Source organism: Bufo gargarizans, chromosome 3, assembly GCF_014858855.1.
Source record: "Bufo gargarizans isolate SCDJY-AF-19 chromosome 3, ASM1485885v1, whole genome shotgun sequence".
Lineage (NCBI taxonomy): Eukaryota > Metazoa > Chordata > Amphibia > Anura > Bufonidae > Bufo > Bufo gargarizans.
The window spans coordinates 52,442,581-52,457,728 of NC_058082.1; the positions used below are offsets into that span (position 1 = coordinate 52,442,581).

The 15,148-nt window shown below is 46.2% G+C and overlaps 1 protein-coding gene across 3 annotated transcripts in view; it reads left to right on the forward strand.

Moving 5' to 3' along the window:
• The first annotated feature begins 8,188 nt into the window (after nt 1-8,188).
• INTS6 (integrator complex subunit 6) overlaps nt 8,189-15,148 on the forward strand; it is a 41,555-nt gene continuing 34,595 nt past the window's right edge. For 2 of the 3 annotated variants that reach the window (XM_044284697.1, XM_044284699.1), the window contains exons 1-2: nt 8,189-8,649; nt 8,809-8,886. In XM_044284697.1, the coding sequence (XP_044140632.1) occupies nt 8,539-8,649; nt 8,809-8,886 (189 nt within the window). In that variant the 5' untranslated portion in view covers nt 8,189-8,538. The remainder of the gene's footprint in view (nt 8,650-8,808; nt 8,887-15,148) is intronic. The other variant, XM_044284698.1, reaches the window with a different exon arrangement.

Consider the following 15,148-nt stretch of genomic DNA (forward strand, 5'->3'; position numbering starts at 1 on the left):
TGGCTCACTAAACATAAACCCACCATTGATTGGCAAGCGAGGCAAATAAATGGTTGGAGTGACTTTTGCAGAGAGAATTGTCTCACGACATCTGTTTCTGAGGTTTCTACTAAGACTGTACCATCTTTTCTCTCAGAATTTTCGGATGTCTTCTCTGAGAGTGGTGTTCAGGACTTGCCCCCGCACAGGGAGTACGATTGCCCTATTAATCTCACCCCAGGCGCCAAGCTGCCTAAATCTCGTTTATACAATCCACATACGACCCTCGAAGTCACCTGTTGCCGCTGTTTTTTTCTTTGTTAAGAAAAAAGATGGTTCTTTAAGACCATGTCTGGATTTCAGGGATCTGAACAGTATCACAATTCGCGACCCTTATCCGCTTCCTCTGATCCCGGACCTGTTTAACCAAATTGTTGGGGCTAAAGTTTTTTCCAAGTTGGATCTAAGAGGGGCATACAACCTGGTCAGGGTCAGAGAAGGAGATGAATGGAAGACGGCCTTCAATACCCCTGTCGGCCATTTTGAGAATTTGGTTATGCCTTTTGGTTTGATGAATGCTCCAGACGTCTTTCAGCATTTTGTGAACAGCATTTTTTATCATTTAATGGGGAAATTTGTATTAGTGTATCTAGATGACATTTTGATTTTTTTCTCCTGATTTCAAAACTCATAAGGAACACTTACGTCAGGTCTTGCTCATCCTGCGGGAGAATAAATTGTACGCTAAACTGGAAAAATGTGTGTTTGCGGTTCCAGAAATTCAATTTCTGGGGTTTCTTCTCTCCGCTTCTGGTTTTCACATGGACCCCGAGAAGGTCCGCGCTGTGCTTGAGTGGGAGCTTCCTGAGAATCAGAAGGCGCTGATGCGTTTTTTGGGCTTTGCCAATTATTACAGGAAGTTTATTTTGAATTATTCCTCTGTTGTTAAACCACTCACTGATATGACTAGAAAGGGGGTAGATTTTTCCTCCTGGTCGATAGAGGCGCGTAAGGCCTTTTCTAATATCAAGGAGAGTTTTGCTTCCGCTCCCATCTTGGTACAACCAGATATTTCTCTACCCTTCATAGTTGAGGTTGATGCTTCTGAGGTGGGTGTAAGTGCGGTCTTGTCTCAGGGTCCCTCTCCTGCCAAATGGCGACCGTGTGCCTTTTTCTCGAAGAAACTCTCCTCCGCAGAGAGAAATTACGATGTGGGAGATAGGGAGTTGTTGGCCATCAAGTTGGCTTTTGAGGAATGGCGCCATTGGCTAGAGGGAGCCAGACACCCTATTACCGTGTTTACTGACCATAAGAATCTGGCCTACTTGGAGTCAGCCAAGCGTCTGAACCCGAGACAGGCCCGATGGTCTTTGTTCTTTTCCAGGTTTAATTTTGTTGTCACGTTCCGCCCTGGGGTTAAGAATTTGAAGGCGGATGCCCTGTCACGTTGTTTTCCGGGAGGTGGGAATTTTGAAGACCCGGGTCCCATTTTGGCTGAAGGTGTGGTGGTCTCTGCTCTTTATCCTGAATTGGAGGCAGAGGTTCAGGTAGCCAAGTCAGAGGCTCCTGATCTTTGTCCTCCTGGGAGGTTGTTTGTGCCTCTCGCTTTAAGACACAAGATTTTTAAGGAACACCACGATACTGTCCTTGCTGGGCCCCCGGGGGCAAGAGCCACAGTGGATCTCATCGCTCGGAGATTCTGGTGGCCGGCGCTTCGTAAGTCGGTTGAGGGTTTTGTGGCAGCCTGCGAGACCTGCGCTCGTGCCAAAGATCCTCATTCACGGCCATCAGGTCCTCTCCTTCCCTTACCCATTCCTTCCCGTCCTTGGACACATCTGTCCATGGACTTCATTACGGACCTGCCTCGTTCCTCGGGGAAGACTGTGATTCTGGTGGTGGTGGACCATTTTAGCAAAATGGTGCATTTCATCCCTTTTCCTGGCTTGCCCAATGCTAAGACGCTGGCGCAGGCATTTATTGATCACATTGTCAAATTGCATGGTATTCCTTCAGACATAGTCTCTGATAGGGGCACGCAGTTTGTTTCCAGATTCTGGAAGGCTTTCTGTTCTCGCTTGGGGGTTCGGTTGTCATTCTCTTCTGCTTTCCACCCGCAGTCAAATGGCCAGAATCTGAAGACATATCTGCGCTGTATTGTGGCGGAGAATCATGATTGGTGTTCTTTTTTGTCCCTTGCTGAGTTTGCTTTAAATAACCGTCGTCAGGAGTCCTCTGATAAGTCACCATTTTTTGGTGCATATGGGTTTCATCCACAGTTTGGGACATTCTCTGGAGAGGGGTCTTCTGGTTTACCCGATGAGGACAGATTCTCCTCGTCGTTGTCATCTATTTGGCAAAAGATTCAGGATAATCTAAAGAGCATGAGTGAGAGATATAAGTGTGTGGCGGATAAGAGACGTGTGCCTGGTCCGGACCTGAATGTTGGTGATCTGGTGTGGTTGTCTACTAAGAATATCAAATTGAAGGTTCCCTCCTGGAAGTTGGGTCCTAAGTTTATTGGGCCTTACAAAATCTTGTCCGTCATCAATCCTGTTGCCTACCGTCTTGATCTTCCTCAGACTTGGAAGATCCATGTTTTTCATAAGTCCTTATTAAAACCTTATGTCCAACCCATTGTACCCTCGTCTTTGCCTCCTCCTCCGATTGTGGTTGATGGTAATCTTGAATTTCAGGTCTCTAGGATTGTGGATTCTCGTGTTGTCCGCGGTTCTCTCCAGTACCTCGTTCATTGGGAGGGTTATGGTCCTGAGGAGAGGATGTGGGTCCCAGTGACGGACATTAAGGCCACTCGTCTCATCAGGGCTTTCCATAGGTCCCATCCTGAGAAGGTGGGCTCTGAGTGTCCGGAGTCCACTCGTAGAAGGAGGGGTACTGTCACCACCAGACATCTGAGAAGCTCTGACAGATGTCTTTCAGAACCTACTCCTTGAGCTTCCTTTTGTTTTGCTTTCAATTTCTCATCTCGTTAGCCTTCCTCAGCTGTCATGTAGTTGCACTGATTGCATCCCTTTAAATCCCTTCCCAGACTGCTTCACTTTGCGGTTTATATTCCTTCCTGGAGTGTGTGCATGCTGATCCTACTTCTGAGTCTTCTACAGATTGTTCATTCATTTGTGTTTTTCTGTTTGCTGGATCCCAGGTGACCCTGACTCCCTCCGTATCAAGCGTAGGGTGCGGGTGGCCGTGTCCCCTCACTATTATAGGGTGTCCAGGTGTTATACAGTTGAGGTACGAGGATATGCGATCATCTACCATTGGGATTTTCGCATAGGCTGAGCAGTCAGGGAGAGAGCCAGGTCTGATGCAAGGCTCTCCCTTTTGTTCCTTAGTTTTGGATCCAGTGAGTCGGATATTCATTTTGTGTCTTCTAGTTTCCTGTACACCTTCCGTGACACTAAGAGTCAGACAGGATCAGCCCTTTAAAGGGGTAAGCATGGGAGACAGGACAGATAAAGTTGGACTATACGCGGATGATCTCCTTCTCTTTATGGTTGAACCTGAAACTACTCTCCCCAGAGCAATTAATATAATAGAAAAGTTTGGGGAATACTCGGGTTTGCACATAAACTGGATGAAATCAGCACTTATACCCCTATGGACGCATGCATGGCCCTCGCAGTACTGTAATTTGCCGGTTGTAGACCAGTTTAAGTATCTGGGAATTGTGATTACCAGGGACCCCCAATTGGCATATTCATTAAATATAGCACCCCTGGAATCCCTGTTCTCTGATTAATTTAAAATATGGAAGACCCTGCCGTTATCAACCATGGGAAGATTGAATTTGGTTAAAATGATCTTTTTACCTAAAGGGCTATATCTCCTAGCGAATGCATGCACACCGGTATCACGGAGATTCTTTGGTCGCATCCATTCACTGGTGGCTAATTTCATCTGGGGGGAGTCCAGACGGAAACTATCCCTTGACGTCCTGCAGAGATCCAAGCTAGAGGGCGGTGCTGCCCTGCCTGATTTCTTCCTATACTATCTAGCTGGGCAGTTGAAATTCTTAATCCCCTGGATCCTAACGTCAGAATTGCCAAACGCAGAATACTACCTCAGGGAATATTTAAGCATGGCCTCCCTGTGGCCAGTACTGGAGGGACCACGCTTTGTGCCCATGCGCTTGCTCCCTATACACAGATTGGCCCACCAGGTATGGAGTGCTGCTAAGATGCAATCGTTTATGGATTTCCCAGATGATATACCGGTATAGGACAACCGTATGTTTGCCCATCTGAAAGAATTGGAGGGGGTGAATTTGTGGAAGGCCCACAGAGTCCTCACCTTGAGAGGTCTATAAGTTGAGGGCACTCAATGCTCCTTTTTGCAAATACAGAAATTTGAACTACCACGTAACCTTCTCTTTAGCTATCTGCAACTGAGGCACGCGTTAACAGCTCAATTTGGGGCAGGTGACCGGAAAATTTCAAGATACCCTTTAATAGGGGTCCTAAGATCGCAGAGGTATTATCTCTGTGCTTTATACACATCTGCTCAATAACCGAATGCTGATGCACCCTCTCGCTGTTGAGGGGAAGTGGAGAAACTCAATACCTTCACTAACGGCTGAGGACTGGAATGAAGCCTTGATAACTCCAACAAAGGTTTCTCCATCAATTAACAACCGACTGATTCAGCTGTTTATTTTGCACAGAAGCTACCTCACGCCTACCAGACTACACAAAATGGGCAGAATATCGCACAATAGATGCCATAGATGCCTTCAGGATGGTGCTGATTTCTGGCATCTCATGTGGGATTGCACATATTTAAAAAGCTTCTGGAAATCAGTAACAGAGGTGCTCTCAACTATGTTTTTTTTTTTTGTGAAACTCTATTGCTTGCCAGAAAAGCCATTGCTCTGAGATGGATGGCTGATAGAGCACCTACATTAGGTCAATGGAAATCATTGGTCAATCACACTGTTAGTATGGAAAAAATTGTATTCATTCATAGAAAATGTCTGCAAAAGTTTCAAAAGGTATGGGGCGAGTGGTGCGCATCTCCTTTGACATTACACAATGCATGTATGTATTCTGTGGCTGATGTGTGATAATCTGTGGACTTCGGGTCTTGGACTAATGCCTCATTAACTTCACTGATTCCTGTTTCTGAACGTGATAAGATATCTTTTCAGACCTGTTGTAAGATTCTTGAGATGTATTACGATAGTTATGTATCCCCTGTGCGGGATGTATTCCTGACTTATCCTGATGTAACATGCCTTACTTGTTAAACTTCAATAAAAACGAGAAAAAAAAAAAAAGGGTATTCTGGTTAAATCACGTTATCCTCAGGATAGGGGATAACTATTAGATCTGTACGGGTCCTAGTTATTGGACCCCCACCAATCCCAAGAACGGGGCCCCTTACCCTCAGCAGCTCCTGGAAGTAAGTGAACGATGTACTTGACTATCTCCGAAAGTCAAGGTGGCACTTGTGGTCCGCTGCAGGCATCCTCCATTGTACGCATTTCTTGCTGGGGACCGCCATTAGCAACAGACCACAAGTGCAGGATTTGCTCCCCCGGTTATAAATGCACAACTGCATATGGGGTTGAGCATTTCCTGCTTTAGGAGACCTTGTTATATTATGTAATTTGCATCTCACAAACTCCCATAGAAATTAATGGAGTGACCACAAACATACCGGACCAGCCACTCTGTTCATTTTAGGGTGTATGGGCACTTGTTCTCCTGATCGGTGGGGGTGCCAACTGTAGAGCCCGCACAGATCTATTACTTATCCCCTATCCTGTGGATAAGGAATAACTTGATGTTACCAGAATACCCCTTTAAGTTATGGCCTATCCGCAGTGGTCCAACACCCCGTTGATCAGCTGTTCAGCAATAGCCCCGGGCAAAAAGCCGAGACCTCTGTCTACTTTGTAGTGGACTAAGCTCATCACTGCAACGCTACTCCCATTGAGTCATAGATTGTAAGCTCTTGCGAGCATGGCCCTCACTCCTAGTGTTTCAGTTGAATATTAGCTAGTTACATTGTGATGTCTTTTGTTTCGTAGATGAACCCTCTGAAGTTGTAAAGCGCTGCGGAATATGGTGGCGCTATATTAATATTATATCAAACCTTAGGTGGACAACCCCTTAAAATCTATTAATAGAATTGACAGATGTGTTTAATATCCATGCTGAAATACAGCACAGAGATAAATCACAATCTAGATACATTATTATGGCAAAAACATTTGTACTCAGGCGGATACAGGACTATTAAAGTTCCTTAGTAAACATGACCTCACACTTGGGTGGGGTTTGCTGTTCTCTGTACTCCCATTTCTGGTGTCACTGCCTATTCGGCATTTACTTGCATTCTATTAATACAGCACATAGAAAAGTGCAGCTAATATATGAGCTCGGCTGCGGCAACCACCCCTCACTAAATCTCCGTCCCTGAAGAACATACCAAAATACTAAGGGCCATGGAAATTATTTCCTTGAATCCCTGAGCCTTCATTATATCACAGACAAGCAACACATGTCTGGAAGCGTGGCATCTAAACCCAGAAGAAACCAGCAGATTAATCCACCCCCCCTCCATATCTTCCTTTATGCCTCTGTGTAACCTTTATTCTAATGCTAGCAAGTCAGCGAGCATGCTAGGACTTGTAGTCCCACACGGGGTCTCGTTTTGTTACTTTATACGTTCGGATGAGAGCATGTGACGGGCATGACATGCAGCATGGCCCTTGTTTATATGTTATCTGATAGCTTCCCCACCGGACACAGACACCTCACAACGGGCTGATATTCGAGAACACAGTACAGATTTAGTATAAAATTATGATCAGGCCAGATTTCCTGTGACAGATCCTCAGCTCCACCACATAGAGCAAACCTCAGAAGACCACTTTTAGGTGGTCATCTATAAGGGTTCTCACTGTATTAGAGCTCATGCACACGACCGTTGTTTTGCTGTCCGTTTTTCACAGATCCATTGTTCTGTATCTGAGGGGTTTTTATGCCTCTGAAGTACTCTTCCGCTCAGTTATTCCACAAAACATATCCGCATGGTTTCAGTATGCGATCCGTTTTTTGTGGATCAGAAACAGTAACTTATTAATCGCCAAACACAAGCAATTCTACAGTATGGATGCTCAAAATACGGATGTGTTCCGTATGCATTCAGTACTTTTTGCGGACCTATTGACTTGAATGGAGCTTTGGACGGTGATTTGCGGACAATAGGACATGCACTTCTTTTTTGCGGAACGTAAAACCTTCCGTTGTTTTTGTGGACCACGCAAAAACCGGAACAATAAAATATGTTTGTGTGCATGAGCCCTTAAACTGGAAATATGTCCCAAAAATATGGCCAACATTAAGTTAATCTGCGCATTCACACCGATGCTGCCAACCAATCGAGCCCCCCTTGACACGGTTTATCAGATGCGCCTTCTAGTCGGCGCTACTACAGCTTTTAACGTCAGGGAAATTCCCGTGGCGCAACACAAACGGTTTTCAGTCTTTTTTGCTTCAACACAAATGTTTTCTGAGGTAAATGTCCCTGTCCTCCCCAATACCTCAACCTGCCAGCCACAAAATAAGTAATACTCCTCTATGTGGAGCTCAAACTCCATTACTGACAGAGACATGAGGTAACTAAGGATAGAAAACGTGGCCCTGTGAGGGCAGAGTCAAGGACACCACAAAGAAGCTCGCCCTCCGCATTATCGCGTCTGAGAAACCCTCCTCTACCCCATTATGTAAAGCTGTGGAGCGGAGGAGATAAAAATATAAATATAGGAGACTTTATATAATAGCTTCGGAGAAGAGCGAACAGCGACCCGACCGCCACCACCGCTCTTCTGCTGACGACTGAGGTAAAATCACTAACGACGACGCCCGTTATCGAGGCGCGCTCCCGAGACTTCCCCATCTTCCCGCCCATTCGGAGCTCCTCCTTCGCGCGTTCGCTTTTTTTAACACTTTAGCGCCGGACGGGTGACAAAGCCTTCGCCTGGCGCCCGCGCGGCCGGGGGGAAGGGTTAAACCGCCGAGCGCGCTCGCGACGGGCCTCATGAATAATGCTAAGTAGGCGCAGGGGAGGCAGCCAATGGCGGGCGCCCGTCCCCCCTCCCCGTCATGTGGGCCCGTGACGTCGCCATACTAGAATCTCCAAGACCCCTCCCGCTCGCTTTAAAAGCCGCGAGTGCGAAAGGAAGCGCTCAGTAGAGGGAGACAGAGGCTGCGAGAGGGGAAGTAGTGCTGAACTCATTCAAACTTCTGTCACATCTAAAAGGGGCATAAACCAGCCAGTGCAGCAGCAGCCGGCCCCCCAAACACCACGCGACGAGGGGTGACGGTCAGAAGTATAAGAGCCCACCATTATCAATACCCTCCCTTCTAGGCAGCCTCTCCTAGGAGCCTGGGGGGAGGCACGGGCTGCCACACAAAGAGAAGGGGAATGGGGCTGCTGTGGAGGAGACACACTGCGTAGTGTCAGGGAGGGTCCCCACTTCCAGCAGCCGCTTCTCTCCCCCTCAGTGGATGGGACTGCCCATGTAGCAGCAGCACTATGCCCATTTTACTTTTCCTGCTAGATACGTCCGCCTCCATGAACCAGCGCACCTACCTGGGCACCACATACCTGGACATAGCAAAAGGCGCTGTAGAGACTTTCATGAAGGTATAGTAACCCTGTCAGAGAGCAGCGCCCCCTGCAGGCAGGCGAGAGGGCAGCAGCAGCTCCCCCACCTCGTGTCACCCTCAGGGGGTGCTCTCCTGTGCCAGTGCTGCCCGCTTCTGTGTCCTCCATGTAACTCATCCCCATCTCTCTGTTTCCCAGCTCAGATCTCGGGATCCTGCCAGCAGAGGAGACAGGTACATGCTGGTCACACTGGAGGAGCCTCCTTATGGGATCAAGGTAACGAGCTCGCCCTGCTGCACCCCTCCCCCCGCCTGTGTGTGCGCCCTGCTGTGCCCGGGCCAGTGCCGGCACTCACACAGCACTGCTACACTCAGGAGCTGACAGGAACATGGCCGACATCCCCCCCGCCCGAGCAGCTCAGCCGCAAGGCATTGTGGGAGACGTGGAGACAAGTTCTAAGTGACATTCCCGAGGGGAGTTTGCGGTGCTCGGTGCGGGCCCTGGAGTCCTGGTTACAGGGGCCCCTCCTGGGGCCCTGCAGCATGAAGAGCACATATGAGGCAGGAGTGCTGTGAATGTTTACCCCCCTAATAACCTGTTACTGTAGCCTTTATTCCTGGGCAGGGGCTGCTCTCTATGTATCCACCATAGGGTGAGGCTGGCACACTGTGACAAAGCGCTGCTGTGACCTGCCAGGGCCTTTGCTTTCTGATATAGACAGTATTAAGGTGGTGCTTCCACCTTAACAAACTTGGGGTTACCAGAGCACCCACAGATCCCCAAATCTGTGCTCTCCAGCCCTGGAGGAGCTTCTCTTGGGTTTAGCCCAGGGATCTGCAACCTTCACCGCTCCAGCTGCTGAGAAACTACAACCCTCAGCAGGCACACTTGGTTGTTCTAGTAACTCCCATAGGAGTGAAAGGAGGATTCTGGGAGTTGTAGTTTCCGAATGGCTGGGCTGGCACTTCAGTTTGGGAATTGATCTGATGCCCCCCACAGGGTCACCCCCCCTTTTCACTGTCAAAAGTTTAGGCAGCTTTGCCACCCCTTGCTAATCTGCTGCACGCACAGATGTTTTTTTCGACAAAGTGACGAGACACCTCAGGTGGGGGGTTAACACCTTGTTAAAGGGATTTTCCGAGACCTTAACTGATGACCTAACCTCTAGATCAGGGATGGCCAACCTGAGGCTCTCCAGCTGTTGCAAAACTACAACTCCCAGAATGCCCAGACTGCCTACAATTATCAGCCTACAGCAAAGCATGGTGGGAGTTGTAGTTTTACAACAGCTGGAGAGCCACAGGTTGGCCAGCCCTGTTCTAGATAGATCATCAGTATCTGGCAGGGTCCCAGGTGTCAGACCCCCACAATCAGCTGTTTGAGAGGCAGCGGCGCTCACTACCCCTAGGCCAGTGACATCATGGCCATCAGTCATAGGAGCTGCAATACCGAGCACAGCCACTATACAATGTACGGCGCTGTGCTCTGTAAGTAGGAGGCCGCAGCGGTCGCAGGAGCTGATCGTCGGGGGGCCAGGGTCTCAAACCCCTAGTGATGATGTATCCAGAAGATAGGTCATCAGTTAAAGGCTCAGAAAACCCCTTTAAGAATCCGTGTTTACTCTGTGTCATCATCCGTATTTAATGTACCCTGCTTGGCTGAAAGTTTCCAGAGCATCTCCTACCTGTGGTCTATGAGAATTACTGACAGAACATGGATGCCATCCGTGTGGTGTCTGTGGTTTTCACAGACCCATAGACTTTAATGGGCAAGTTTGGTCTGCATCAGAGACCATGGTCAGTGAATAATCGCTGATCTGTAAGTAAACACATTAAAATCAATGGATGCGTCCCTGATTCACTGACTTCTGAAAGAGGCGAGGTGAGTGGGTTTTGTAGGTGTCAGTCATGTGACAGATCGGCACTGTGCCACAGTCTGTACAGTAGACGGAAACCATGATACAGGTGTGAACACGGACCACTAAGGGTCCATTCACACGTCCGCAACGTGTTTTGCAGATCCGCAAAACACGGACAGCGGCAATGTGCGTTCTGCATTTTGCGGACCACACATTGCCGACACTATAGAATATGCCAACTGCGGACAAGAATAGGACATGTTATATATTTTTCGTGAACAGAATTGCGGACCCGGAAGTGCAGGTCCGCAATTCTGTGTCTGGGCAGCACATCGTGCTGCCCCATAGGAATGAATGGGTCCGCAACATTTTGCGCAACGAAATTGCGGACGTGTGAATGGACCCTTAGGGTCAGTATGTGCCGTGGATTGTAAAGCGGGGAATCGGTTGCTGTGTGTCTGCGCTTGTCATGGCTTCTGCTCACACCTACACTGGGTTACATGTTAGCTGCTTCTTCATGGAGATGTTGGACCAGTCTCCTGCTTGTAGGTGGGCTAGAACCCCCGTGGGGAAGTCAGAAATATTTTGGATATAGGAGGTCATGGGCTCACCAAAATTTTTTGAAAACACACATATAATGTAACATGATGATTTATTAGTAGAAATACATACAATACATATCAAATCTCATAATTATTAAAATAGCAGCACTGCATGAGATGCTGTGACGGGAAAGCCCCCCCTCAGCACATTACATGGGTAGAGTTTGACAAGAACTAATTTCAGATTGTAAATATGCATCAGAGTCTACAGATAATAATGGCAATAAGTAATAACATACAAAGAGGTAAAACTGGCAGAATGAGGAAATGCAAAAGTTATAAAGAAGTGTGCAATGTAGTAAGCAAAAGAAATACAGACCAGGAACCTGGAGGGAGCACCAACCCTGACACGCGTTCCGCCTTGCTTCCTGTTGGGCACATTTATTGTCAAACTCGATCCATGTAATGTGCACATCCTCTGGGGCTTTCCTGTCACAGCATCTCATGCATTGCTGCTATTTTATTAATGAGATTTGACATGTATTATATGTATTTCTACTAATTATTATGTTACATTATGTGTGTTTTCAAAAATCTTTTGGTGAGCCTTTGCTTAGTGTCACACATTGAGCTATTTGTGGTTTGCTTATATTGGATGTTCTTAGATGTAGTCATATCACATTTTTCAAAACGGCACCATATTGTGACAGTGGCAGCAAAACTGTAGTAATGTCCTAACCATGTCCGCAAAACGCCTAGCAAAGCACGATACAAATGGCTTTGACTGCGCATGTCGTTCTGTGAAGGAGCTTGAGGAGAACGCATCCAGTACCCACAGGCAAAAAATGGCAAGCGTACCTGATTATTTTAAAAAAATGAAATTATATTATTTTTTTAATTTTTTTTAGCAATAGGGCACAGGGAGCCATGATCGTCATTCTCAGAATACCCAATAAATGGCCAATATATGCCCATCCTTTTGGCATTAAAGGGGTTGTCTGAGTTATTTAAAAACAAAACTTGAGCACGCCAGCATTAGTGATAAAATAGAATAACATATTTATCCCCTGCTGCTCCCATCTCTCTGCTTTGCTGCGTGTGATGTCCTCATAGACTCCAGACCCACTGCAGCCAATCGCTGACCTAAGTGGTCACGTGCCATATAGCACTGAGGCCAGTGATTGGCTGCAGGGAGGTCAGTGTTATTTTATTACAGATGCCGCCAAACAAGTGTGTATCTTGGAAGTTGTAGTTTCACCACAGCTGCAGTGCCGGAGGTTAGCCATCACAGGCCTAAGATAGATAGATGGAGATTTATTTATATATATATATAATATATATCTCTCTTTATATCTATCCATCAATAGAAAGTCAGGCAGCACTCCTTTGGATATACAGCTATAGCTATGTGGTGCCCGCGGTGGTCCCTCGATTCAGGACTTAAGCAGCAAAGAAAATCCGCAGCACTCCTTGAAGTATAAAAAAAATGTGTAGTTTTATTCACACATGTCAAAATAAGACGTCTTATTTTGACATGTGTGAATAAAACTACACATTTTTTTTATACTTCAAGGAGTGCTGCGGATTTTCTTTGCTATATCTAGCTATCTATCTATATATCTATAGCTATAATATAAATATATATATATAATTTTTTTTTTTTTTCCAGCACCTATAGAAGTCAGTAAATTCTGTCCTGGGATTGGGGAAAGTCTACATTAGGAAGTTGTAAAATATTCAAAGACTCTTTAATAAGGGCCATTTAGTTTCTTGAAAAGGTTTTGTAACCTAAAGTTGCAACGTTTTGTAATGTCTTGGGTAATGTTAAGTGTAAGGGTCCATTCACACGTCCGTTTTTTCTTTCCTGATCTGTTCCGTTTTTTCAGGAACAGATCAGGACCAGATCTGGACCCATTCATTTTCAATGGGTCCTGGAAAAAATCGGACAGCACAATGTGTGCTGTCCGTTTCCGTTGTTCCGTTCCGCATGTCCGTTTAAATATAAAACATGTCCTATTCTTGTCCTGAAAAATCGGATCCTGGTACAATACAAAGTCAATGGATCCGCAAAAAACGGATGACATTCGGATGTCATTCCGTATGTCATCCGTTTTTTGCGGATTCCGTTCCTGGAAACACATAACAAATTTTTTTTTATTTTATTTTTTTCAATTTTTTTTCAAAGAAATCCAAACAACTTTATTTGATTATTGAAATGTATACATGTTCCCGTTTTTTGCGGATCCGCAAAAAACGGATGACATACGGATGACATACGGAAACATTTTCAGGAACAACGGATCCGCAAAAAACGGACCGTTTTTCAGGATGAAAAAAAACAGGACGTGTGAATGGACCCTAAACATGACTTTCAAATCTGCAATATGTGATTGATGATCCCAGGACCAGATCATTTACACAGTGGAGGATGCGGCCCAGAACTAAAGCTGGCCATGTATTGCGGATTGCAGGAGACAGTTTTCGAAGTGACTTCATGGTTGGTCCTATGAAGGTTTCAGATGATGATCCCATAAGTTAAAATGACAGACCATCGATCGATTTCCGCCATGATCTGTGGCCTGGTTTGGGCTTCCATTAATGAGATCCAGATACGTTCTTTACAATTCTCCACTTATAAACTTCAGGACCTGACCACGATGAACATTTCCCATTGCAGATCCACTTTTTTTTTTAGATACCTGCCCTGTGTTAACGTGTTGCTCATTTGCCAAAAAAGTGCCAATGGTTGGCAGAAAATGGCCTAAATCTGCATTTTTAGGTGTTCAAATTCTCTATTATATGGCCAACTTTGGAGCAATTTCCTCTAAACGAAATAAATCACCACTAGGGATCTGCTCACACCGGCATCGAGATATATATTCTACTGAATCAAAAGGGAGATTTATCAAAACTGGTGTAAAGGAAAACTCTTAGTTGCCCATAGCAAGCTGAGTTTTCCTTGAAAGTGAAAGATGGAGTCTGATGTTTCTATGCACAACTAAGCCAGTTTTCTCTTGCCCCAGAGTTTTCACAGGCTTACCTATTCTGATGGTCTAAAAGCAACAGAATCCTGGCAAAAAAAACTACTCCTGAACAGGGCCTGGAACTGGCATTAAATTAGAAAAATGTTCGACATGGGATGTAACCTTTTTATTGGGTGCACTCCATATTAGGTGAAATGCTAAATGTTTTGTTTGCATATCCGCAAAACATGGATGCCGCCCGTGTGCAGTCTGCAATTTGTGGAACGGAATAGGCAGCCCATTACAGAAATGCCTATTGTCTGCAAAACTGACAAGAATAGAACATGTTCTAAATTTTTGCGGGACCACGGAACGGACAGGAGCCATGGATGCGGCCCCATTGAAGTGAATGGGTCCGCATCAGAGCTGCAAAAAAAATGCGGCTCAGATGTGGACCCAAACAACGGTTGTGTGCATGAGCCCTCACAAAGCGATGGTATGTGTCTGGGATACACCATCGCTTTTTGATCAGTGGTGGTCAGACCTGCATAATAGCCGCCAAGCTGAGAACTTGGTGCTGACGCATGGTGCCTTTCAAGTCATTGGGGCTGGACTGCGGGTCTTTGGTGCCGCTGTGTGGGAGTCTCGGCACTTAGAACAGCACAATTGTATACATTTCAAAATATAAAATCTGTAGCAGAAAAACGTGTTTTTGGAATGTGAACATGACATGAAGTTGGTGAGCTGTAGTAAGTGAATGTTTTTCATGATTCTAATGTGACTTGATACTGATAACTCTAATGCTCTTTTTAAAGTTGTCCACTATTTTACTACTGATGGCCTTTCTGCAGGCTAGGCCTCAATCTCTGATCTGTGGGGGTCTGACACCCCTGCTGATCAGCTGGTGCCGGACGTTGGCGCTGGAACGACACAGCTCCATCCATTCATTGTGTCATGGGCTGAGCTGGTTACTGCAGTGATGCCCCATTCACTTGAATGGGAGCAACCCCACAGTAATCCGCTCCGTCCACAGAGCAGCTGATTGCCGGGAGTGCACGGTGTTGGACACTCGCTGAGGATAGGCCGTCAGTAGTAAGATCCTGGACGACCCATAGAAGTCTGGTTTCACACCTTTGTGGTATCATGATACAGTCAGCTGATCCGGCTTATTTCTT